This window comes from Choloepus didactylus, chromosome 12 (assembly GCF_015220235.1).
Source record: "Choloepus didactylus isolate mChoDid1 chromosome 12, mChoDid1.pri, whole genome shotgun sequence".
Taxonomy (NCBI): Eukaryota; Metazoa; Chordata; class Mammalia; order Pilosa; family Megalonychidae; genus Choloepus; species Choloepus didactylus.
In genome coordinates this window covers 95,435,238-95,462,335 of record NC_051318.1, presented here as the reverse complement: position 1 = coordinate 95,462,335, position 27,098 = coordinate 95,435,238, and the positions used below count along the sequence as shown (strand labels likewise).

General features: G+C 37.9%; 1 protein-coding gene across 2 annotated transcripts in view; it reads left to right on the top strand.

Moving 5' to 3' along the window:
- FNDC3A (fibronectin type III domain containing 3A) overlaps positions 1-27,098 on the top strand; it is a 233,679-nt gene that overhangs the window by 52,205 nt on the left and 154,376 nt on the right. For both annotated transcript variants that reach the window (XM_037799659.1, XM_037799660.1), the window contains exon 2: positions 20,926-21,063. In XM_037799659.1, the coding sequence (XP_037655587.1) occupies positions 20,965-21,063 (99 nt within the window). In that variant the 5' untranslated portion in view covers positions 20,926-20,964. The remainder of the gene's footprint in view (positions 1-20,925; positions 21,064-27,098) is intronic.

The following is a 27,098-nucleotide window of genomic DNA, read 5'->3' as shown; positions in this document are numbered from 1 at the left end:
GAGTACACTTTCTCTAACTAACCAGCAGGTGGCTTCCACGAGCCATCTGTTCTCCACGAGCCAGTTCTCCCCTACTTAGCCTTTTTGGTGAGTGGAGGAGTGAGTCTTGTGGGGTCCAATTGGTGTACCAAGCTTGCGTGTGTAGTTGGTGTTCCCTGCCCTGTATATGGGGCGTGTTTCTGGGCAGTCAGGGAGGGGGGGGTGGCTCTAACAATCAAATCTCCCTGGTGATCCTAGAGTTTTAAAGCTGCTGCAATAGTCTAATCCTTCAGTTCAGTCCTGCCACAGTTTGTCTCTGCCACTGACCCACAAGTCCTTGGTATTGGCGTATGGCTCCTGAGACTTGCAAGTGGGCCCCTCTTCCAGGCCGTGCACCCCGGGTCCTCTGTTGAGGGATGACTGTGCTATGTCACAGGTGAGTGCCGTCCCCCCAGGGCAGTTCTGGGCTGCTGGGCTGTGTAGGGAGGCTCCCAGTCTGCTGAAATGATGGTTGAATGGGGCTTTGTTAATTCACACTGCTCCACCTTCCCAACTCTGGGACAATCAGCTGAGGTTGCAGGGAAGGCTAATGTCCACGCCCAGTTTTGTGGTGTGTGCCTGTTATTTGAAGCACTTCTGTCACACTGGGTTGTCTGGGGCAGCTCTGGGCTATGGGGCTGGCGATGGGCAGGAGTGTTTCCTGTCCACCAGGATGATGGCTGTGAGCGGACACCCCCCTTTTCTTGGGAAGTTGTGGTGTTTAGTGAAATTTCTCAGCCACTGGATTATTGCCTTTTGTCTCAGAGCTCTCTTAGTTCTGCTCTTGACTTGACCTGCCCAAAGTGCAAGTCTTTGAAGCTTTCTGTATTGGGCTTCTTAGAGTAATTGTTTTAGAAAAAGAAAAAAGGATTAAAAAAAAAAAAGGGTCCTCCTCAGAGATCTAATGGGTTATTGAAATGCTAAGAGACAAAGCAATTAGGGCCATTAAGGAAAGTTCCACAGGGCAGAGAGATCAGCTTTTCTTCAGGATTTGCATATGCGCCTCAGGGCCTGAGCTCGGGCCTGATCTCTGCCCTTCCCCTTTCTATGTCCACCAGAACTCCAAAAATCCTCCGCTTTTATTTTGGAGTTTTTCGTGTTGTTTTTTTTCTCTATGCCTGTCTCCTCTCTGCTGGGCTGGCTGCTCTCAGATTCTCTGGTGTCTGGTCTCAGTCTATCTGTGGTTGGAGTTTGGATCAGTAGAATGAGTTTCCGATAAGGGCTGCCACTGCAGTTCTCCCTTCTCCTTCCCGGAGCTGACAGCGCCTCCTCCCACGGGACTGAGCCTGGCAGGGAGGGGCGCGGGTCCCCTGGCTGCAAAAACTTACAGATTTCGCTGATCTCAGCAGTTCCACGTTTTCATGAGTGCTGTATGAAGTATGCCCAAAGTCAGATTGCTCTGTGGTGTCCAGTCCACGCAGTTCCTGGCTTTCTACCTACTTTCCTGCAGGATTAACTGAAACATACAGCTCACCAGTCCGCCATCTTGCCCCGCCTCGAGCCGTAAGGTTTTTACAATCATGCAGTCATACCATATAAGCTACATAGTTCTGCGATCGCCTTCAAGAATCAAGGATACTGGATTGCAGTTCAACAGTTTCAGATATTTCCTTCTAACTATTCTAATAAACTAAAAACTAAAAAGGGAATTCTATATAACGCGTATGAGTTACCTTCAGAATGACCTCTTAACTCCATTTGAAATCTCTGAGCCACTGAAACTTTATTTTCTTTCATTTCTCTTCCCCCTTTTGGTCCAGAAGGTTTTTTCAATCACATGACACAGTGTCCAGCTCAGCCCTGGCAGTCACATTCCACATTGCCAGGGAGGTTTATACCCCTGAGAGTCATGTCCCACGTAGGGGGGAGGGCAGTGAGTTTACCTGCCAAGTTGGCTTACAGAGAAACGCCACATCTGGGCAACAGAAGAGGCCCTCTGGGGGTGACTCTTAGGCACAATTATAAGTAGGTTTAGCCTCTCCTTTGCAGTAACAAGCTTTTTAAGGGCAAGCCCCAAGATCAAGTATTTGGTCTACTAAGCTGGTGGTCCCCAGTGCTTGTGAGAACATCAGGAGTTCCCCAGCTGGGGAAGTTTGGTATTTCCACATTTTCCCACAGTTCCTCAAGGGGGCTTTGCAAACACTTTTTATTCTGTGCCCAAATTACTCTGGGTTGTATCTGGGCTTCATGCTAACCTGTACGAACAACAAAGTCTCATTCTGTAGTCAAGGTTCCATGTAATTATGGCATTTAAGTAAACTGACCATACAAGTTAAATTATAGTGTGCTACAGAAAATAGAGATTTTGCACCGTATAACCATCTCTTCCTTTGGTCCCACACAGAAGCCAAAGTTTTAAAATATGTTAATATCATCCTCTACTCTTTAGTCTGATCTACCCTAATCTCAACCAAGTCCATTTCGTTCCTATCTCCAGTCAAAGTTTGATCTCCTTTTCAGCCTCTTTAACAGTTGATTCACGGGGCGATGCCAACATTCACAGCTGCTGAACTCTGATTCTGAATCCCAAGTGCCACACAGACACCCGAGGCTCCAAGGATCAACCACATCACACACAAACAGCTCAGAATGTCAAAATTTAGAAATAGCTGTCACAACTCATGAAAAAATGTGACTGATGTAAGAGTTTACAGTCTGGGAACTTTATATAAGCCTTTTCCTTTTAACCCATGCTCCTGGATTCAATTCTCAGAGTTTACACATTGTTATTAGTCCATATTAGTGATGCATGCTAATGTTTATCTTTTCATTTCTGGTTTATTTCACTCAACCTGCTGCCCTTATAGTCCATTCACTTCATTGCACATCTCATAACTTCATTCCTTCTTGCTGCTCCCTCATGCAAAAACATTCTTATATTTGTACATTTGATCACACTTGTTGACCACTCTAAGTTTCACTAAGCTATACAGTCCCAGTCTTTATCTTACTATCTTTCTTCTGATGTCATACAGACCCCTAACGTTCTTCTTTCAACTGTATTCACAGTCATCTTTTTTCAGTGTACTTACAATATTGTGCTATCATCACACATTGTGCTATCCATTTCTAGATCTACACAGTCAATCCTCTAGAAATTCTGTACTCCTTCAAAATCAAATGCCTGATCTCTACACTCTGTATCTCCTGATACCTTCATTTCTACACTCTTCTCTAAATCTCTCTCTCCTGTCTTTTTCCTGTCTGTCTGTAGCACTCCCTTTAGTATTTCCTGTAGAGTCAGTCTCTTCTTCACGAACTTTCTCAGTGTCTATTTATCTGTAAATATTTTAAACTCTCCCTCATTTTTGAAGGACAGTTTTGCCAGATATAGGATTCTTGGTTGGCAGTTTTTCTTTTTCAATAACTTGAATATGTCATACCACTGCCTTCTCGCCTCCATGGTTTCTGCTGGGAGATGCGCACTTAGTCTTATCAAGCTTTCCTTGTATGTAATGGATTGCTTTTCTCTTGCTGCTATCAGAATTCTCTCTTTGTCTTTGACATTTGAAAAGCTGATGAATAAGTGTCTTGGAGTAGGTCTATTTGAATCAGTTCTGTTTGGGGTAAACTGTGTTTCTTGGACCTGTAATTTTATGTCTTTATAAGAGTTGGTGTTCCTGTTTGCTAATGCTGCCATTAAGCAAAACACCAGAAATGGATTAGCTTTTATAAAAGGGGGTTTATTGGTTACACAGTTACAGTCTTAAGGCCATAAAGTGTTGATCAACAAATGGTACCTTCACTGGAGAAAGGCCATTGGCATCTGGAAAACCTCTGTTAGCTGGGAAGGCACATGGCTGGTGTCTGCTTGCTCCCAGGTTGCATTTCAAAATGGCACTCTCAAAAATGTCTGCATCAGCCTCCAATGGTCATCTTCAAAAATGTCCATCTCAGCAACAGCTCCCGTGCATTCTTCAAAGTGTCCCTCTTGGCTGTAGCAAGCTCTTTCCTTCTGTCTGAGCTTGATTAATAAACTAATTAAGGCCCACACGGAATGGGCAGGGGCACACCTCCATGGAAAATATCCAGTCAGAATTATCACTCACAGTTGGGTGGGTCGCATCTCCATGGAAACACTCAAGGAATTACAATCTAATGAACACTAATATGTCTGCCCACACAAGATTGCATTAAAGAATATGACTTTTTCTGGGGGACACAATATATACAAACCAGCACAGTTAGGAAATTTTCATTGATTATTTCCTTGATTATTCCTTCTGCCGCTTTTCCCTTCTCTTCTCCTTCTGGGATACTTGTAACACATATATTTGTGTGTTTCATGTTGTCCTTCAGTTCCCTGAGACCCTGTTCATATTTTTCCATACTTTTCCCTATCTGTTCCTTTGTGTGCAGGATTTCAGATGTCGTGCCTCCATCTCACTGAGCTTTTCTTCTGCCTCTCCAAGTCTGCTGTTGTATGTCCCATTGTGTTTTTCATCTCTTCTATTGTATTTTTCATTCCCATGTTGTGCCATTGGTTTTTCCAAGCTTATGAATTCTTCCTTGTGATCACCCAGTGTCTTCTTTATATCCTTCATTGCTTTTGTCACATTCTCTCTCACCTCATTGATTTGATTTGAAAGATTTGTTTGAACATCTGTAGTTAGTTGTTTCAACTCCTGAATCTCAGTTGAAATGTTAGTTTATTCCTTTGATTGGGCTGTATCTTCCCATTTCCTGATGTGGCTTGTGATTTTTTGCTGGTATCTCAGCATCTGACTTTCTTGGTTGGTTTATTCTGGAGGTTGTTTTCTCTCTCCTTTGCCTAAGGTTTTCTTGTTGGTTGACTTTGGACTCTATCTTTTCTTTCTTCTCTCCCTGGCAAGTTTTCAGATTGGCTCTGCCCCCTAGTCTTCTCCCCCAAATCAGGCACCTACTGTGGACTGCCACAGGGATGAGAGGTAGGCACTGGGCACCCCAGCAGGTTCACTGTGTGTGGTAATATAGATCTGCTGGCTTACAGTGGTGCTCTGCTTTCTGCAGGTCAGCAAGACCTGGGTTTCTTTTAGAGCCCTGCTTTAACAGTTGGGTCTTCCCTATTTCTTAGCCAAAAGAGGACTAGGTTTCCATACAGGGCATGTAGACCAACTCCTGTGTGCCTAAGAAAGGGTCCTTGCACTTTCAGGACTGACCAGCAGACAGTGCTGTTTGGTAACGTAATCGTCCTCAGAGGCTGGTCTGCCTGGGAGCACAGCTGCAGGGTGCTGTTTCCCTCAAGGATTGGGGGAAGGGCTTGCAGACACAGGGCTGGAAATGCACCTCTGGCCACATTTTCTCAGTCTCTTTGTTCCTCACTGATCTGGGCCTTAAAATGTCCTCCCTGTTCCCCAGGTCTTCAAACAGTGAGGGTATTTTTCACTGCTGAGATTTTAAAATCTGTGTCCTGGGTGGGAGGGGTCCTGTTTGCTGTTTTTGTGCCTTTCCTGCGTGGAGACCGAGTGATGGGGAGGGAAGACAACCATCTGGTCTGGTACAGGAAATTCCTACCTGACATTTCTTCTTTTTCTTCAATTCAGCATTTGCATGGTCTTTCTCCCATCTGTACTCTTCTCTAAAGTGTTAAACAATTCAGAATTGTCCTTTTTTGTGTGGAATCTCTGGAGAGAAGTTTTCAGTAGCTGTTCAGGTCGCCATGTTGATGATGTCACCCCCTCTGTTTATTTTTTAAACTGTTTTATTCACAGATCATATATTACCTCCTAAGGAGTTAACAGACAGTGGTTCTTGGTATAATCACATAATTATGCATTTACTATCACAATCTATATGAGGACATTTCCACTTCTACAAAGGAAGAGGAAGCAAAACAAAAAAGAGAAAAAATGACAAAAAAATGAAAGAAAAAATAAGAAGGTCAGACAACACCACCACCACCAAGAATCCCATACCCCTCCCTTATATCTCCCCTCTTATAGACATTTAGCCTTGGTATATTGCCTATGTTGCAGTTAATGCAAGCATATTGTGTTACTGTTAACCATTGACTCTAGTTTGCATTGATTGTATTTTACCCCAATACCACCCCATTTTCAATACCTTGCAAAGTTGACATTCATTTGTTCCCCCTCAGGTAAAAACATTCTTATATTTGTACACTGAATCACCATCATTGACCAATCTAGGTTTCACTATGTTATCTAGTACCAGTCTTTATCTTCTGTCTTTCCTTCTGGTGTCATACATGCCCCTAACCTTCCTCGTTCAACTTCACTTACAGTCATCTTTGTTCAGCATACTTATAATATTGTTCTACCATCACCCAGTATTGTGCTATCCATTTCTGGATCTATACGATCAATCCTTTTGAACATTCTATACTTCTTCAGCATCAAACGCCTGATCTCTACCCTCTTTGTCTCCTGATAATCAGTGTTCTCAGCTTTTACTCTCAAAATTTGTTCATTAGGTTAGTTCATATTAGTGAGACCATACTGTATTTGTCCTTTTGTTTCTGGCTAATTTCACTCAAGATAATGTCCTCAAAGTTCATCCACATTGCTATGTGCTCCGTGACTTTATTCTGTCTTACAGCTGCGTAATATTCCATCATGTGTATACCAGAGTTTGCTTATCCACTCGTCCATTGATGGACATTTGGGTTGTTTCCATCTCTTGGCAATCATCTATAATGCCACTATAAACATTGGTTTACAAATGTCTGTTTGTGTCCTAGCTTCCAGTTCCTCTGAGTATATATCTAGTAATGGGATTGCTAGATCATATGGAAGTTCTGTACTTAGCTTCCTGAGGAACTGCCACACTGCCTTCCAGACTGGTTGTACCATTCTCCATTCCCACCAACAGTGATTAAGTGTGCCTCTTTCTCCACATCCTCTGCAGCACTTGTAATTTTCTGTTTTTTTTGTTTTGTTTTGTTTTGTTTTGTTTTTTGATAATGGCCATTCTAGTAGATGTGAGATGATAACTCATTTTGGTTTTGGTTTGCATTTCCCTGATAGCCAGTGAAGTGGAGCATCTTTTCATATGTTTTTGAGCCATTTGTATTTCCTCTTCAAAAAAGTGCTTGTCCATGTCCTTTGCCCATTTTTAATTGAGTTGTTTGTCTTTTTGTTGTTGAGCTGTAGGATCACTTTATGTATTCTGGATATTAGGCACTTAAGTGAAAGTGGTTTCTAAATATTGTCTCCCATTACACAGGTTGCCTTTTTACTTTTCTGACAAAGTCCTTTGATGCATAAAAGTGTTCAGTTTTGAGGTGATCCCATTTATCTCTTTCCTCTTTCATTGCTCACGCTTTGGGTATAAGGTCTAGGAAACTACCTCCTATCACAAGATCTTTAAGATATTTTGCTACCTTTTCTTCTAAAGGTTTTGTGGTCTTAACTCTAATGTTTAGGTCTTTGATCCATTTTGAGTTAATTTTTGTATAAGGTGTGAGATACAGGTCTTCTTTCATTCTTTTGGGTATGGATATCCAGTTCTCCAAACACCATTTATTGAAGAGGCTGCTCTGTCCCAGTTACGTTGGCTTGACCACCTTATCAAAGATCAATTGTCCCTAGATGAGAGGGTCTGTTTCTGCACACTGAATTCAGTTCCATTAGTTAGTATGTCTGTCTTTATGCTGTTTTTGACCACTGTAGCTTTGTAGTATGCTGTTTTTTGACCACTGTAGCTTTGTAGCATGCTTTAAAGTCAAGTAGTATGAGACCTCCCACTTCATTCCTCTCTCTCAAGATATTTTTTGCTATTTAGGGCATCCTGCCCTTCCAGATAAATTTAGTTACTGGTTTTTCTGTTCTACAAAGTAAGTTGTTAGGGTTTCAATTGGTTTTGTATTGAATCTATAAATAAGTTTGGGTAGAATTGATGTCTTAACTGTGTTTAGTCTTCCGATCCATGAATACGGTGTGTCCTTCCATTTATTTAGTTACTTTGTGATTTCTTTTAGCAAGTCTTCTGTGTATAGGTCGAGTGACCTTGGTTAATTTTATTCCTAAATATTTGATTCTTTTGGTTGCTGTTGTAAATGGAATTTTTTCCTTGATTTCCTCCTCATGTCACTCGTTACTAATGTATAGGAACACTGCTATTTTTGCGTGTTGATCTTGTACCTTGCCACTTTGCTGTATTCATTTATTAGCTCTGGTAGCTTTATTATAGATTTTTCAGGATTTTCTGCATATAGGATCACATCGTCTGCAAACAGTGGAAGTTGTACATCCTCTGCTCAGTTGATTTTTGACAAGACTTCCAAGTCCACTCAACTGGGACAGAACAATTTCTTAAATAAATGATGTTGGGAGAACTTGATATCCATATACAAAAGAATGAAAGAGGGCACCTGTCTCACACCCAAACAAAAATTAACTCAAAATGAATTGAGGACCCAAATATAAGAACCGGTAGCATAAAACTTCTAGAAGTAAATGTAGGGAAACATCTTCAAGATCTAGTGATAGGTGGTAGTTTTTTAGACTTTAGAGTGAAAGCACAAGCATTGAAAGAAAAATGAGACCTCAAAATTGAGTACTTTTGTGCTTCAAGAACTCTGTCAAAAGGGTGAAAAGGCAGCCAACTCAATAGGAGAAAATATTTGGAGACCACATATCTGATAAGGTTTGATTTCTAAAATATATAAAGAAGTCCTCCAATCCTGCAATAAAAGACAAAACAACCCAATTAAAAGATGGGCTAAAGACATGAATAGACATTTTTTCCGAAGTGGAAATAGAAATGACTAAAAAGCGCATGAAAAGATACTCAGCTTCATTAGCTATTAAGATAATGCAAATCAAAACCACAATGAGATACCATTTCACAACTACTAGAATGGCCAGTATTAAACAAACAGGAAACTACAAGTGTTGGAGAGGATGTAGAGAAATAGGAACACTTATTCACTGCTGGTGGGAATGTAAGGTGGTTGCCACTGTAGAGGTTGATTTGGCAGTTCTTCCTAAAATTTTACAGAGTTCCCTTATGACCCTGCAATCCTGCTACTCAGTGTATACTGAGAAGATCTGAAAGCAGGAACATAAACACTTGCTTGCACCCTGATATTAAAAGCAGCAATATTCACAATTGCTAAAAGTTGGAAATAACCCAATTGTCTGTCAAAAGATGAATGGATAAACAAAATGTGGTGTATACACGATGGACTGTTATTCAGCAGTAAGAATGAAGTCTTGAAGCATGCAACAACATGGATGAAACTTGAGGACATAATATTGAGTGAAATAGTTCAGAGACAAAAGGAGAAATTTTTTATGATCTCACTAAAATGAGCTAATTGTTGTATATAAACTCATAAAACATAAAATCTGGCATATAGGTTACCGGGAGATAGAATGAAGCTAGAGAATGGGGAGCATTGCTTAATATATGCAGAATTTTTAACTATGTCAAACTTAAATGTTTGGAAAAGGATAGAGGTGACAGTATCATGTTGTTATGAGTATATTTAACACTGAATTTGTGGGTGAATGTGGTGGAAAGGGAAAATTTAGAGTCATGTTTTATCAGAAGGAAAGCTGGAGGTTAAAACAATGGGAATGTGTAGTACAGTGAATCTTGTGGATGATGTTTGTGGTCAACTTTACAAATACAAAAAAGTTCTTTCATGAACTAGAACAAATGCATGACACTATTACAGGGAGTTAATAATGGAGTGGTATATGGAAAAAAATGTACCTATTGCAAACTATGGACTATAGTTAATAGTAATATCTTGATATTTTCTCATCAACAGTAACAGATGTACCACACCAATATTAGGGGTCAGTGATAGGGGGAGATAAGGGGCATGGGATGTTTTGCGTTTTCTTTTGATTTCTTTTTTTGGAGTGATGAACATGTTCTAAAATTCATCGTGGTAATGAATTGCACAACTATGTGATGATACTGCTAGCCATTGATTGTATAGTTTGGATGGATTGTATGATGTGTGACTATATCTCAGTAATATTTCACTAAAAAAATGACAAATGCCAAAAAAAAATCAGTTGGTCATAAATGTGAGGGTTGATTTCAGAGCTCTCAATTTGATTCCATTGGTCTGTATGTCTGTCCCTATGCCAATATCAAGCTGTTTTGTTCACTGTGGCTTTGTACTAAGTTTTAAGATCAAGAACTGTGAGTCTTTGAACCTCATTCTTCTTTTTCAAGATGGCTGTAGATATTCAGGGCCCCTTACCCTTCCAAATGAATATGATGATTGGCTTTTCCATTTCTGCAGAGAAGGTTGTTGGAATTTTTATTGGGATTGCATTGAATCTATGAATTATTTTGTGGAGTACTGACATCTTAATATTTAGTCTTCCAGTCCTTGAACATGGAATCTCCATTTATTTACGTCTTCTTTTAATGCCTTTTAGTATTGTAGTTTTTTTTATGTGTGTATTAGTCCTCTACATACTTGGTTAGATTTATTCCTAGATACTTGATTCTTTTTGTTGCTGTTGTTAATAGATTTGTTTTCTTGATTTCTCCTTCCAATTTTGATTGCTTGTGTATAGAAACGCTGCTGATTTGGAGGTGTTGATCTTGTACTCTGCCACTTTGCTGAACACATTTATTTGCTCTAGGGGTTTTGTTGTGCATTTTTCAGGATTTTCTGTGCATTGGATCATATCTGCAAATAGGGAAAGTGTTACTTCTTCCTTTCCACTTTGAATGTCTTTTATTTCTTTTTCTTGCCTGATTTCTCTGGCAAGAACTTCCAGTGCAATATTGAATAACTGGTGACAGTGGGCATCCTTCCTTGCCTTGTTCCTGATCTTGGAGGTAAACTTTCAGTCTTTCACTATTTAGTAGGATGTAAGCTGTGGGCTTTTCATATATGCCCTTTATCATGTCTAGGAAGTTTCCTTCTATTCCTAGTGTTCTAAGTGTTTTTACCAAGAAAGGATGCTGTATTTTATCAAATGCCTTTTCTGCATGAGTTGAGATGATCATGTGTTTCATCTGGTTATCTCATTTTTTGGCATGCAGTTGTTCCTGTAATAGTTGTTTTTATTTCTGTGGGGTCAGTAGAAATGCCTCCCCTTTCATTTCTGACCTTAGTTATTGGAGTCCTCTCTTTTTATTTGTCCATCTAGGTAAAGTTTTGTTGATTTTATTGATCTTTTCAAATAACAGTTTTTTTGTTTTTGCTGATTATTTATATTGTCTTTTGTTTTTTATTTCATTTATCTCTGCTTTCATCTTTCTTATTTTCTTCCTTCTGCTCACTTTGGGTTTAGTTTTCTCTTCTTTTTCTAGTTCTTCTAGTTTTGAGGTCAGGTCTCTGATTTGAAGTCTTTCTTCTTTTTTAATGTAAGCATTTAGAGCTATAAGTTTCCCTCTCAGCACTGCCTTCACTGCATCCTGTAGGTTTGGGTATGGTATATTTTCATTTTCATTCTTCTGAAGATATTCCCTGATTTTGCATCTGATTTCTTCTTTAACCCATTGGTTGTTTAATAATATGTTGTTTAATTTCCACATATTTGTGAATTTTCCATTTCTCCCTCTGTTATTGATTTCTAGCTTCATCCTGTTGTGATCAGAGAGTATACATTGTTTTATTTCAATATTTTTTAATTTACTCAGACTTGTTTTGTGATCCAGCATATGGTCTGTCCTGGAGAATGGTCCAAGTGCACACAAGGAGAAAGTGCATTTTGTTTTTTGTTGGGTGATGTGTTCTGCGTATGTCTATTAGGTCAAGTTGGTTCATATCCTTTATTTCCTTATTGATATTCTGTCTAGATGGTCTGTCCATTAGTCGAGAGTGGTGTGTTAAAATCCCCTACTATTAATGTAGAACCATTGGTTTTTCCCTTCAGATTTGTCACTATTTGCTTCACGTATTTTGGGGCTCTGCTGTCAGGTGCATATGTATTTATGTATTTTATTTGTTACATATTCCTGTTAAATTGTCCCTTCTATCAGTATACAGTGACCATCTTTTCCTATACTCCTTTGTCTCCCCACTGTTTTTTGTACTTGTTACCGCTTTTATCTTTGTACATTGTAGGTCTAGAAACCTAGATTTATTGTTACTTTTTATGTATTTACATATTAGCACCTGTAGGAAGTAAGAAGTGGAGTTACATACCAAACAATACAATACAAATAATACTGGCATTCATAATTATCCAATGGTTGGCTTTACTCTGGGTCTTTATTTCTTTATGCTGCTTTGACCCACTGTCTAGTATCCTTTCCCTTCAGTCTGAAGAACTCCCTTTAGCATTGCTTGTAAGGCAGGTCTAGTGGTGATGAACTCCCTTAGCTTTTATCTGAGAATGTCTTAATCTCCTTCATGTTTGAAAGTGAGTCTTACCAAATATAAAGTTCTTGGCTGGCATTTGTTTTCCTTGAGTACTTTAAGTTTTTCAACCCACTGCCTTCTTGCCTCCATGGTTTCTGATGAGAAATCGGCACTCAATCTAATTGAGACTCCCTTATTCGTAACATATTGCTTTTCTCTTGCAGCTTTCAGAACTCTCTCCTTGTCCTTTGCATTTGATAGTATAATCATTTTTATCCTGTTTGGTGTTCTCTGAGTTTCTGAACTGCTGCTGAGTTTGGGAAGTTTTCTGTCATTTTTTTGACAATTCCTTCTGCCCCTTTCTCTTTTCTCCTTCTGGGACTCCCATAATACGTATATTGGTGCACTTGATGGTGTCCCTTAGCTGTCTTAGGCAATTTTTTCTTTTTTCTTTATGTTCCTCAGCCTGACTCATTTCAAGTATCTTGTCTTCAAGTTCACTGATTCATTCCAGTCTGATCTTGAAACTCTCCTGGGCATTTTAAATTACAGTTTTTGTGATCTTCAACTCCTGTACTGTTTTTGGTTCCTTTTGAAAATTTCTGTGTCTTTACTTAGACTCTCAAATTGTTCATTTCCTGTTTTCCTGATATCCTTTAGTTGTTTCTCTGTACTTTCTTTCATCTCCTTGAGCTTTAAGATCTTTGTTTTTTTAAATGCTTTGTTTATATCCACATCTTCGTCGTCTTTGTTGGTGTTTTCTGTATTTTTATCCTCTTCCTTTAGATGGGCCTTCATTTCCTGTTTCTTTGTCTGTCTTGTACTTTTTTTGGGGCATACTTTACATTTTAATTTGGCCAACAGTTTCTTTAATTTCCATAAGATCATCCATTTTTTTATTTAGTCTTGCAATGTCTTCTTTATGCTCTTCTAGGGTCTTCTTGATTTCCTTTGTCTCCTGTACTATGGTCTCATTGTTCATCTTTAGTTCTTTGAGTAGCTGCTCTAGGTGCTGTGTCTCTTCTGATCTTTTGATTTGGGTGCTTGGGCTTGGGGTTATCCATATCGTCTGGTTTTTTCATATGCTTTATAATTTTCTGTTGTTTTTGGCCTCGTGGCATTTGCTGAACTTGATAGGGTTCTTTTAGGATTTGTAGACCAATTGAAGTCCTTATCTCTAATTTATCAGATCTACAGCTTCGTGGAGTACACTTTCTCTAACTAACCAGCCGGTGGCATCCACAAGCCACCTGTTCTCCACAAGCCACCTGTTCTCCACAAGCCAGTTCTCCCCTGCTTAGCCTTTTTGGTGAGTGGGGGAGTGAGTCTTGTGGGGTCCAATTGGTGTACCAAGCTTGCGTGTGTAGTTGGTGTTCCCTGCCCTGTATATGGGGCGTGTTTCTGGGCAGTCAGGGGGGGGTGGTGGCTCTAACAATCAAATCTCCCTGGTGATCCTAGAGTTTTAAAGCTGCTGCAATAGTCTAATCCTTCAGTTCAGTCCTGCCACAGTTTGTCTCTGCCACTGACCCACAAGTCCTTGGTATTGGCGTATGGCTCCTGAGACTTGCAAGTGGGCCCCTCTTCCAAGCCGTGCACCCCGGGTCCTCTGTTGAGGGATGACTGTGCTATGTCACAGGTGAGTGCCGTCCCCCCAGGGCAGTTCTGGGCTGCTGGGCTGTGTAGGGAGGCTCCCAGTCTGCTGAAATGATGGTTGAATGGGGCTTTGTTAATTCACACTGCTCCACCTTCCCAACTCTGGGACAATCAGCTGAGGTTGCAGGGAAGGCTAATGTCCACGCCCAGTTTTGTGGTGTGTGCCTGTTATTTGAAGCACTTCCGTCACACTGGGTTGTCTGGGGCAGTTCTGGGCTATGGGGCTGGCGATGGGCAGGAGTGTTTCCTGTCCACCAGGATGATGGCTGTGAGCGGACACCCCCCTTTTCTTGGGAAGTTGTGGTGTTTAGTGAATTTTCTCAGCCACTGGATTATTGCGTTTTGTCTCAGAGCTCTCCTAGTTCTGCTCTTGACTTGACCTGCCCAAATTGCAAGTCTTTGAAGCTTTCTGTATTGGGCTTCTTAGAGTAATTGTTTTAGAAAAAGAAAAAAGGATTAAAAAAAAAAAGGGCCCTCCTCAGAGATCTAATGGATTATTGAAATGCTAAGAGACAAAGCAACCAGGGCCATTAAGGAAAGGTCCACAGGGCAGAGAGATCAGCTTTTCTTCGGGATTTGCATATGCGCCTCAGGGCCCTTCCTCTTTCTATGTTCACCAGAACTCCAAAAATCCTCCGCTTTTATTTTGGAGTTTTTCGTGTTGTTTTTTTTCTCTATGCCTGTCTCCTCTCTGCTGGGCTGGCTGCTCTCAGATTCTCTGGTGTCTGGTCTCAGTCTATCTGTGGTTGGAGTTTGGATCAGTAGAATGAGATTCCGATAAGGGCTGCCACTGCAGTTCTCCCTTCTCCTTCCCGGAGCTGACAGCCCCTCCTCCCACGGGACTGACCCTGACAGGGAGGGGCGCAGGTCCCCTGGCCGCAAAAACTTACAGATTTCGCTGATCTCAGCAGTTCCACGTTTTCATGAGTGTTGTATGAAGTATGCCCAAAGTCAGATTGCTCTGTGGTGTCCAGTCCACGCAGTTCCTGGCTTTCTACCTACTTTCCTGGAGGAGTAACTAAAACATACAGCTCACCAGTCTGCCATCTTGCCCCGCCTCCCACATTTTAATATTTTTAAATGTCAACTATGGGATTTACTCCCTGGAATGTCTGTTTCTTGTTTGTAACCTGCTGGTAACAAGACAGATTTTCATGAGCTTCAGCCTTCCTTTCAGGAAGATGTACCCAGGGTAAATACAGTGTGCAGGGTTTTTTCCTGACTTTCTTGGTATGTCTTGTCCTGGGCTTTTGCTTGTTAGTTGTCTTGGAGTTACCCTGTTGATATGAGTTTGGTTGTCCCCTCTGTTTCCCGCAAGACAGACTTCCCTCTCCTGGGTGTTTGCAGCTGACGGGCCATTGTCCCAGAGTGTCTGCCTCTGTAGTTTTTACACTCCTTTCAATGTCTCACCCACTTTTGCCTGGAGGATCATCCTGTGGAAGACTGTTTCAAGTCAGTCTTTCCCAGGCATAACAGGGCCAGGGACCCATGAAAGGCTGCCCTGGGAAGGGGATCAGGAAGGGCACCAAGAACTTGTCTGATAGCTCCCCAAAGCTCAGCTTTCCTGGCCTGCCCAACAAATGTAGCCTTCAGGTAACTTTCACCCTCACCCTCAGTAAGCACTGCATCTTTAAATCTCCACAGCCTCTGTCCCTGTTCAGGTCAGGGTTGAAACAGTGGCTGCTGCCACGTTTGTCTGGGGCAAGCTGCCCTCGGAGCTGAAACCCATTGATCCGAATTCACTAATCAAAAGCCATTATCGTCTGTTCTTGGTGTAGAGAATTTCAACATCCCTTTCTGTCACCAGCAGCTAGCTAGGAACTGGACCCTTCGGTAGCTTGCCCTGAGAGTGTGGCATGGGCACTGATAACCCACTATGAAGAGAGAGCAATTTACACTTCTTTACCATAATTTATCAGCCTCTTCGTCCTGCTCTTCCCTGGATGCTGAACAGTATACTTCTGGCCTCTGTAGTCTCAAAAAAGTTGTTTCAGACATTTCCTGCCTGCTTAATAGTTATTTTGCTGGAAAGAGTAAGTCCTGGAGCTTCCTACTCCGCCATCTTACCTGGAAGTTACTTCCCTTCAGTGTTTATTTCAGGAAAAAAAAAATTATTTTACATAACCACAGTGCAATTACCAAAATCAGGAAATTAACAATGAAAATAACATTTTAGGGATTATTTAATCTACAGACGTTATTCAACTTTTGCCAGTTATCACAGTAATGCCCTTTATAGTGAAAGAAAATCCAAGATCATGTGTTACTTCAGTTCTCATGTATCTGGTATTTTTTTTTCATGTATGACATTCTTAAGCCTTTCTTTGTATCTCATGACATTGACATTTTTTAAACAGCCCGTTTGTTATGCAGAATGAACCTCAATTTGAGTTTGTCCTGATGTTTTGTCATAATTAGATTGAGCATATGAACTTTTGGCAGTCATACCAGAAAATGGATGCTGAGTTCTCAGTGTATAGTATCAGGACGTCTGTGGTATCAATTAATCTCCTTAGTGGGAATGTTAACTTTAATCATTGGGATAATGTGGTATCTGTCAAGTATCTTCACTGTAAAATTATTTTCTTTACCTTTGTAGTTAGTAAGTATTTTGTGGGGAGAAACTTTGAGACTATGTAAGTGTCCTGTTACTTTTCAAACTTTCACCTCTTATTTATTTGTTTATATCAATATTCATTTGTATCCCTTTATATTGTAGGTTTTTACGTATTCAGTAGTTATATTCAGTACTTTTATTTCTTCATTACCACTATTTATTTTGTTGCTCAAATTGCAAAAATTGTCTATCATTGACTTTTGCATATGGTGTGAGATAGAGTCAAGTTTTTGGTTTTTTTTTTTTTTTTTGTATAATTGACCCACTATTTGTGTGCCAGCAGTAAAGGAGAGAATGGGACAGAAGGAATATTTGAAGGCATAATGGCCAAGGATTTTCCATAACTGATGAAGGACATCACCACACATATTCAAGAATCGTTATAAACCACAAGGCACATCATAGCCGAACAGTTGTAAATCCAAGAGGTAGAAAAATTTCTTAAAAGAGGGAGTAGGGGATGGGGGAGATACATTACCTTCAAAGGAATAATAACAAGATTAAGTTAGCTCTTTAGCCCCTGATCCCTTGCAGCTTTAAAATTTGAGCAGGAAGACCATCTGTTTATTTGTAAGCAGGTGCCCTTCCTTTGATGAGCTTTGTTTCCTAGGTACCCAGGCTTTTCCTTGGGGACAAAACAGACACACATTTAAGGCGCCTGGTTTTCCTATTTGTTACTCCAGTCCTTTGTAATCACTAAATGCTTCAGTGGTTTCTCTTTACCTTAGCTGAGGCCTTTTGCCTGGTCCAAATCTGGCTGGCAGCTAGAATCAACAAATGCCCCCAGGAAATAAAATGGTTAGTAATCATCAGCTCACCTTGGAGTTAGTTACTCCACAGCTCTCCCACAGCCCTCTTATGCCTTTAAAAATAGGGATTTTGTAGTTGTTGCAGCTGCAGTAATCTCTTACTACTAGGAAGCAGAATTCCCATTGATACTTTCAGTGTTAAACCAACCTTAAATTTGGTTTTATATATTATCTTTTAAATATATTGCATAATTTGGTTTGATAATATTTTTAGAGTTCTTTATATTTTTTTTTCATGAAAGAGATTGGCCTGTAAGTTTTTTTTCTTATAATGTCCTTTTCAGTTTCTGGTCTTAAGGTTTTGCTGATCTTACGAAATAGTTTATATAAGATTCATGCTATTTCTTCTTAAATGTTTGGTGAAATATATAGGTGAAGCTGTTTGTACCTAATGGGTTTGTTGTAAAAAAGCTGATTCAAATACTCCTAAAGAAGAACAATATGGGAGGACTTTTTCTTGTAGAGATTTAAGATTTATTGTAAATACATTTATTGTTAGCATAGGAGTAGAGGAGCATGAATATCCATAAATGTATTTTGAGAAGATTGTTCTCTCAGTCAGGAAAATGCAAATTTTGAACTCCAAAGACATAAAGTTTTATGCCCACTATATGAAAAACATTAAAATTTTGACAGTGTGAAGTGTTGCTAAAAATATAGAAGAATGAGAACTTCTGGACACTATTAATGAGAATATGAACTGTTAGAGTCACTTTGGAATACAATTTGTCATTTCTTTACAAAGTTATACCTAATGCTTTAGCATTTCTACTTCCAGAACCTCTTGTATGTGTACCCAAGGAGACATGTTCAGGAAAGCGTAAAAGCACCATTGTTCATAATAGCAATTATTCATAATCATTCATAAATAATTGTTCATAAAATAATTGAACTAGTCCAGATGTCCTTTGACAGGAGATAGGAGCAATAAGAGTTATATCACAAATGGAAGTTATGAGAAGGACTGAATTCTTGAAATCATCAACACGGATAAGTCTTAGAAACACAAATTTAAGTGAGAAAAAGCATATTGCAGAAGATGACATAAAGTATGATATGTTTTTAAAAATGTAAAATTTGGGATCTGATGATCTTTAGGAATAAAGCTGGGGGGATAGGATTGTAGAGAAATGCATAGTAGTTTAAACAGCATTAGTAATTTCTCATTTTTAAAATAAGATGGTGGATTAATGACTTTGATTTTGTTAGTATACTCTAGTCATTATATATTTTGTATATATCAGCAAATGAGGATGTTTCTAGGTCATGAGATTGCATAAGGATAGGTAGTAGTAACAAAATTAGAGAAATTTGATTGAAAGAAGAAGCTTTCAGTATTCTCTACATAGGGATTGAAAGGAATTTCTAAGTTCCTGTGTTAGTTAGGGTTCTCTAGGGAAATAGAACCAACAAGAGATATCTGTAAATATAAGATTTTATAGAAGTGTCTCACGCAACTGTGGGGATGTAAAAGTTTAAATTCTGTAGGGCATGTGGCGAACTGGCAACTCCAATGAAGGTGTTCAGTGAACTCCTCAGGAGATGCTGGCTAGCTGAAGAAGAAGTGAAGGTCCTCTCTCTTTTTCCCTTCAAAGTCTTCAACTCACTCAATTAAATCCAGCTAACTGAATTCTCTCATTTAGGAAGACATGCCCTTCATTAATGTAATCAGTCACAGGTGCAGTCAATTGGCTGATGATTTAATAAACCAGTTTATTAACCAGCCACAAATGTCCTTGCAATAATGGTTAGGTCAGTGCTTGCTTGACCGGACAGCTGTACACCATCACCTGGCCAAGCTGACACATGAACCTAACCATCATAGTTCCTACATGTAACATTTGAGTTACAGAGCAGACGTTTTGAATTTGCAAGATTAAATGAAACCAACTTTGCATGTACAGTGTGATGGATATGGACAAAAAAAAGCCAATTCATAAATGAAACTTTTGATATGTTATAGTTTTAAAAAGAATACAATTAAAGATTACATCTTAAAATGTAATGATAGTATTAAAAACATAGTATGTGGCTGTAGACCAAATCTATAATAGTACTGTTAATTAACTGGAAGCTCAGAAGAAATCCTCCTTGGTGTTTGTAAAACTTCCGGTCCATCTCTTAACCAAACTGGTTGTGTCTTCAGCATTACATTCTACAATTTAAGAACAAGCATGGTCAGTAGCTAAAGATACTATACAGAATATTATAAATTAGAATATAATGATAAAATAAAAATTTCTCAATGGCTGTTATTTTTTTAAATTGTTAATTAAAAAATGAATTACTTAGAAAGTCTTTCTGGTTAATCCTGAGTTGTCTTTCCAAAAATGTTTCATCTTATACTAAATTATGTGACATACAGGAGGGAAAATAACACATTGATTCTTTTCCATCTTATAATTCTTTGTATAGTTCACAGAGCAAAATTATTTGACACTATTTAAAGGACTTAGTGATTATTTGGGCTTTAAGATAAATATATAGCAATATAGATTAAGCCAGAAGTTATATTTAGTCTTTTATGACTGTTAAATGATACAAAATATTCTATACTATGATCTTAAATATAAAATCTTGAATTAGCTATCTGTATTGACTATTTCAAAAAGTATAGCAGTTTTTACATATTGAATAGAAGATTATTTTCAGGTTAAGTCAACTTGTATAAGAGTTTCTGCAAAGATTTACGATTTTAAAATAAATACATGAATTTATTCTCTTATGATATTTAAATATCTTGATATTTACTACAGAATAGTAAATAGCAGGCATCCAAGAATGTTTATTATTTTTTCTTCTATTATAGATTCAGTAACATTTTTGATTGTTCTCATTTGTGCTCATTTTGACATGTAATTTGCTGACATGTAATTTTGACATTGTTTAGTGTCGACTAACATTGTTTACACCAAGTCTTTTAGTTTTCTTTTTATATAAGTGATACTCTTCTGCAGTTAAAAGATTTTTAAATGTATGTGTTGGTTTGATGTAAAGTAGATGTCACCTAGAAAAGAATAATAAAACCAGAATAATAGAGTGACTGATATTAGAGCTTAAAACTTAAAATTAAAGCATGAAGATTCTTCTCCTAATCCTGAACATATTTTCCAACCATTATTCTTTGTCTGAGGAGCACTGAGAAATCATAATTCTTCTTATGTAGTGCCAAGAGAGTGATAGGATGATGAGGGAGATTGGGTCTTTATAATCACCTTTTCTGCTCATGAAAAATAAGAAATCAATGATATAGTTGCCTCACTCAGCCATTGTTTTTTAGTGTCTATCCCAGTGTTGAGCTTAAGTAGCACATAAATTAAATAAATATTGTATAGAGATATACAGAAAGGTAACTTAAATAGAGGCTGCTGATATATAATTTTTAATATATCTAAGTTTACTGTCTACACTGACAAACTTTGGTTAGGTTGTAAGAAATAAATGGTCTGTTGACTGAAAAAAGGTAATCAACTGACAGTATTGTGGAATTTCTATTGGCGGTATCTCTTGAGGTTAAAGATTGAAACAATCTTAAATTTTGTGTGGTATTTTAATATATTTTGAGGTTTTATATACAAATGGCTTTATATATTTTTGTTTTTCAGAGTTGGAGGGTTATCCAGTATATTAATGCCTTATTGATAATGGCAGAACATCCACCACTACTGGATACAACTCACATTTTAAGTAGTGATATTTCTCTTCTGTCTGCTCCTATTGTAAGTGCAGATGGAACACAACAGGTAAGGAAATTGAAATGCTTATTTCTTTACATGTGGTACACATGTATTTCTTTCAGAACAACGCAGATTTTAAAACAGAATCAAACTTCACAGTAGTGAGTTCTTGTTAATTCATGTTTTTAAACTCCATTTCAAAATGTTCTGGTTTTATAAGACAGTAAGGTAACAAAACTGTTTTCAACAGCACGTCCAGATGTCTTATTGATGAATGATTATATTTCTTGTTTTTATGTTTTATTGCCACTAAAGTTGGGGTTTTTTGGGTTTGTTTTTGGTTTTTGTTTGTTTGTTGTTTAGGCAACAATGAATTAGTTCCTGAGTGTTGTTTTTTTTTTAAACTAAGTTTAACCTGTACTCTAATGATTATATTCATTACTTCAAAACATTATGAAATCACGACTTAAGTGATTATAAAATGAATGCCTATATTATATATAATAATAATGGTTTATATTCTTTTTCTTCCTATTCTCCTTTCCTCACCAGACTTCCCCCTCCCAAAACTAATATTTTTACAGTTCCTGAGAACCTGGTATGTTTTTCCCCCAAACCAGGGCTTTAAAGATGTAGTTTTCTGATACGTAGCATTGACTCCACATTCCCCCAGTTATTCTAAAGGGATGGGAATAATGGGCTTTCGATGTGGCATAGAAAGTATATCCTGATTTTAATTTTCACATATGTTCAGGTAGCTTATAGCAGCAATTTCATTTTAGTAACTTGCTTTTTATGGTCAAATTTAAGTCTTTTAATACTTTTTCCACAAAATTAATAGATGCAGCACATATTCATTTAATTTATAAGGCTGTGGGAGCGTCTTCAGTTATCCTTATTGCCTCGGGCTAGTCACTGACATCAAGTTGTTTATACTCTGATGCGTAAAAGAATCTATTAAGCCATTAATTATAGCACATTGATGTGGTTATTACACTTGTATAATCTGTTGACAGGGAAACGGTAGGCTGAAACAATTAGACCAGGATGCCCTCTTAAGTCTTATCTCTCCTTCCCCCCAAAAGGAGATTCTTTCGGCAGAATTTTCTTGAACTCTTGAGTGTGCCATGACCAATATGTAGCAGTAGTGGTATAGATCGATATAGAGCAAGGAGCTGGGAATAGAAAAACCTACCAGAGCAAAATCTGAAGGATTGGGGTGGGTTCAGTGGGTCTAGAGGATGGATTTTTTGGTTAGCATTTGAGAAAAAGAAATTTCAGGAGTTGGAGCAAAGCGTTGAATTCTAACTTGCAGAGTGTCTTGTAGTTTGATAGAGAGATAAAGATTAGTGGAAAAACACTGAACTTGGTTGATAGATTTGGATTTGATTTGGATGACCTAAAACAGGTTATTTAACTTTTCTGAACACGTTTGCTTCTCTATAATATGGAGATGATAATAGCTTCTTAGAGTGGCTATAACTATGACAATGAAATGAGCTTGAAGCAGCTCAGTAAATGTTTGCTGAATCTGAATTGAAGCACTTAATAAGTGTTTAAAAGACTGAAGGAACTCTATAGATATGCCAAAGTCAGTTCTTAAATCAATAGTTATAGTAAGCAAGTGGATCAGAAAATTAGCAGATGGTTATAAAGAATACATTCTAAAATGTAAACATAAGATAGAATGGACCAGTAGCTTTGATAGAATGTAAGCAACTGAGCATAGGTGGATAACAATTAGAGGTAAAGGTCAATCACAAACTTAATAGGGATTCCATTGTCTCAAGTCAGGAACTTTTTTGGCTTGTTAATGATGAATAATTTGAGAAATATTAAGGAGGTGGAATTGACAACTAGGCATGGAGCAAAAGAGCAAGGGGAGGGGGAAGGGATAAAAATTTCCCCAGGTTTTCTCTTTGAATATTTGGATGGATGGTGGGGCCAAATGTCAACATAAGTCTTATTAGTCAGAATAGGCAAGGTTATGTTCTGGTAACAATGAGTCTCTAAATCTCGATACGTTACCAAAGGTTTATTTCTCATACTGCGTATCTATCACAGGTCAGCTGTGGCTCTGCCCTGCATAATCTTCATTTGAGACCAGGCTGACAGAATAGCCTTCATGTAGAATGTTTAGGTATCATGTCAGAGATCATGATGAACTATATGCCAGTCTCCACTGTTACAAAATCATATGGCCAAGTCTTCCATCATTGGGCTGGGGGAGGATTTTATTAACCTAGGGAGAGAGAGCAAATATCTGGGAAAATAATATAGTCTTCTACAATATGAAAAACAGAAAAAGTTGCAAGTTTGGGGTTTGAGTATGAGAAGAGTTCAGGTGAATTTGAGGTGTTTGGGATGTATAAGTAGAGGTAATAATAATAGCTACCATTTGAGCACTCATTATGTATCAGATACTGAGTGAAGCCCTTTACGTGCATTAGCTCATTTAATCTTCATGACATTCCTCTGAGATAGCTTTAATATTCCTATTTTATAAAAAGTAAGAATTAGTGATGTATTATGTTCCTTTTTACTAGGTTAGGTAACATAGCTTCTAAAAACCAAAATTCAAAACCAAGTCTGCAAGACTCTTAATCATATATTATGCTCTTCATCAGTAGAGTAAACAAATGGGATTAGTGTTCAGAGGAAAGTCTGATTTGAGCCAGAGATGTGGAAATCATTAGAGTTCTTGGGGTAATGAAGCCATAGGAATGAATGAGGTTTTTTGTATTGAGGGAGTTTTGATTGGGGGTGGGGGTTGAATGTTAGGAATTTCTGGCAGAGCATTATAGTGAATAGGTTATACTACACTTTGACTTGTGAATAGTCCTGACAAATGCAAGGAAAAGTTGTTGAAAAATCATTCACTTACTATTCTTATTAATCATTTGTTCCCATTTCTGAATTGCTTCATTAAAGTCAGTTGAATAATAATTTATATAGAATCCAGTGTTTTCAAATTTTGAGTTTACACTCAACTAACTTCCTTTCTTACTCCAAAGTGACTTAGACTGGGGATCAGAAGACCTAGATTCTAATCTTAGTTTTGCCACTTGATGTGTAACCTTAGGTAAGCCACCTAAATATAAGCTTTAGTTTTTCCATCTGTAAAAATGTGGAATTGGACTATTTTCTTTGTATTCCCATTGAGTTTTGAGATTCCATAATCTTATATTCATTCTTCTTCTTAAGATTCCTAGATTTCTCCTTTTATTTCCATTTCCACAGTTGGTATCCTGTATATCCTCATTACTTTAGGGTTGGCTGGATGCATAAATGGTTGATCAGTCCTTCTTTTGGTATTTCCCATTCCATTCCACTTAATTGTGTAGTTAACCAGAATAATTTTCCTCAAGGATTAGTCTTATGATTTCAGTGATCTAATTTTGAAATTATATTACTATTTACCTATTACTTATTACCTAAAATCCAAAACTTTGAATTAACATGCAAAACCCTTTATCAGCTACCCTGTTTGTAACAGTTAATCTCACATCTTTAATTTTTTAATTATAAACTATTTCAAATATGCAGAAAAGTATTGTATCCATTGCTTTCCAGAATCAACAGAATTATAATGTTGCCAAATTTGCCTCAGATGCTGTTTTGAAAAAGAAATACAGATTTATAGATCATTTTCTCTCAAGTTAGAATATCTTTCCTATCCTTGTTTTAATGTTCTTAATATACATGTTTTTATATACCCATTTTTAGCATATACTATTCTTTGTGAGTTTTAAAATTTTTATCAGTGGTATCACACCTTACATACCCCTTTCCAACTTCCTTTTTTACTCAATATTGTATTTTTGAGATTTATCCATAGTATAGATTCATACAACAGAATGCCGATATGTAATATTCCAATATTGCCTTGTATGAATCACCAAAGTATCCATTTCCCTGTTTTGGAACATTGATATTGTTTCCATTTTTTTCATTATTACAAAATGCTGCAATGTGTACATGTGCCCTTGTATACAGGTTTAATGTATATAAAGAGTTCCTGTATGATAAATATCTAGAAGTATTTTTGTTAGATTTGGGGTATGCACATTTTCAGCTTTATTAAATATTGTCAGATTAATCCCCAGAATGGTTACACCAGCAGTGTATGAGAGTTCACATTGCTTCACAGCTTGATTATATTGTCAGGGTTCTTAATTTTTACTAAATAGATGTAAAATGATTATCCTCATTGAGATTTTAATTTGCATTTTTCTCCTTCAAAATACAGCTCCAAACTCTTTTCCTCCCTAAATGAATCACCCCAAGAAGATAGGGCACTTTGTGTATAGGCACTTTGTGGCCAACTTTGCAGGTAGCATAAAATTATTTCTGTATCCCACAGGCAGTCATTAACGTGCTGCTTAATTTTACCAGCTAGTTTAGCCTTGAAAGACCAGTTTCTGGATTATAAATGCATATAACTATTAAGTGGTCGATAACATGTTTTCAGACACATATGAGACACTGGTATTGGTCGTTACTATTTAAAGAACAGCTGTTTTTTTCAGACCTTACCTAAAAGGAAAGCATAATAACTATTTGGGCACTAAGCATGATAGCTAAACAATTTAAAATCTAATAGTTTATGATTTGTCACATACTCATTCCTCCCAGTCTCTGTGGATCTGGTACCAGGAAGATATTTAAAGAATTAGATCACTGAAGATGGTGGTAATAAATTTTTTTTTGTAATTACATTTTTAGGCAGGGGAAACTATGAAGCACTACTACTTTAAAATAATGATTATTAAACAACAATGTGAATGAGTTGGCTAACTTTGAACTCATCAAAACCAGTTATTTCAAAGTTGTGTCCAAAAGAAAACTTAAGAAAATGGCTCTTTCCTCTTCCTCACTATACCCAAAGACTTAGAAAATGTTTTTATACCTTCACTCTTTCAAATTTATTTTTATTTACACAGGAGATGCATGATATTCTCTCTTTAAGTTCAAACAGTATTTACATCTGCCCTAATAGCTAAAATTAAAGACTGACAATTCCAACTGTTGGTTTGACTGTAGAGCAACTTCCAACATGTAGTGCTGATGGGAGTGTAAACTGGTACAGCCTCTGTAGAAAACCATTTTAGAGGGGTGTGAAAAAATAATCTTACCTTAAAGAGAGGCAGCAAATACTTGGGGAAAGTAATAGTTTTCTACAATGAGGAAGACAGAAGTAGTACCAAGTTTGGGGTTTGAGGGAGTATGAAAGAAGTTCAAGTGAATTTGAGATGTTGGAAGATGTATAAGTAGAGCTAAGTAAAAATAATAGCTTCCTTTTTTTTTTTTTTTAATCTTCATTTTATTGAGATATATTCACATACCACACAGTCATACAAAACAAATCGTACTTTCGATTGTTTACAGTACCATTACATAGTGGTACATTCATCACCCAAATCAATCCCTGACACCTTCATTAGCACACACACAAAAATAACAAGAATAATAATTAGAGTGAAAAAGAGCAATTGAAGTAAAAAAGAACACTGGGTACCTTTGTCTGTTTGTTTCCTTCCCCTATTTTTCTACTCATCCATCCATAAACTAGACAAAGTGGAGTGTGGTCCTTATGGCTTTCCCAATCCCATTGTCACCCCTCATAAGCTACATTTTTATGCAACTGTCTTCGAGATTCATGGGTTCTGGGTTGTAGTTTGATAGTTTCAGGTATCCACCACCAGCTACCCCAATTCTTTAGAACCTAAAAAGGGTTGTCTAAAGTGTGCATAAGAGTGCCCACCAGAGTGACTTCTCGGCTCCTTTTGGAATCTCTCTGCCACTGAAGCTTATTTCATTTCCTTTCACATCCCCCTTTTGGTCAAGAAGATGTTCTCCGTCCCACGATGCCAGGTCTACATTCCTCCCCGGGAGTCATATTCCACGTTGCCAGGGAGATTCACTCCCCTGGGTGTCTGATCCCATGTAAGGGGGAGGGCAGTGATTTCACCTTTCAAGTTGGCTTAGCTAGAGAGACAGGGCCACATCTGAGCAACAAAGAGGCATTTGGGAGGAGGCTCTTAGGCACAACCATAGGGAGGCCTAGCCTCTCCTTTGCAATAGCTTCCTTTTGAATATAC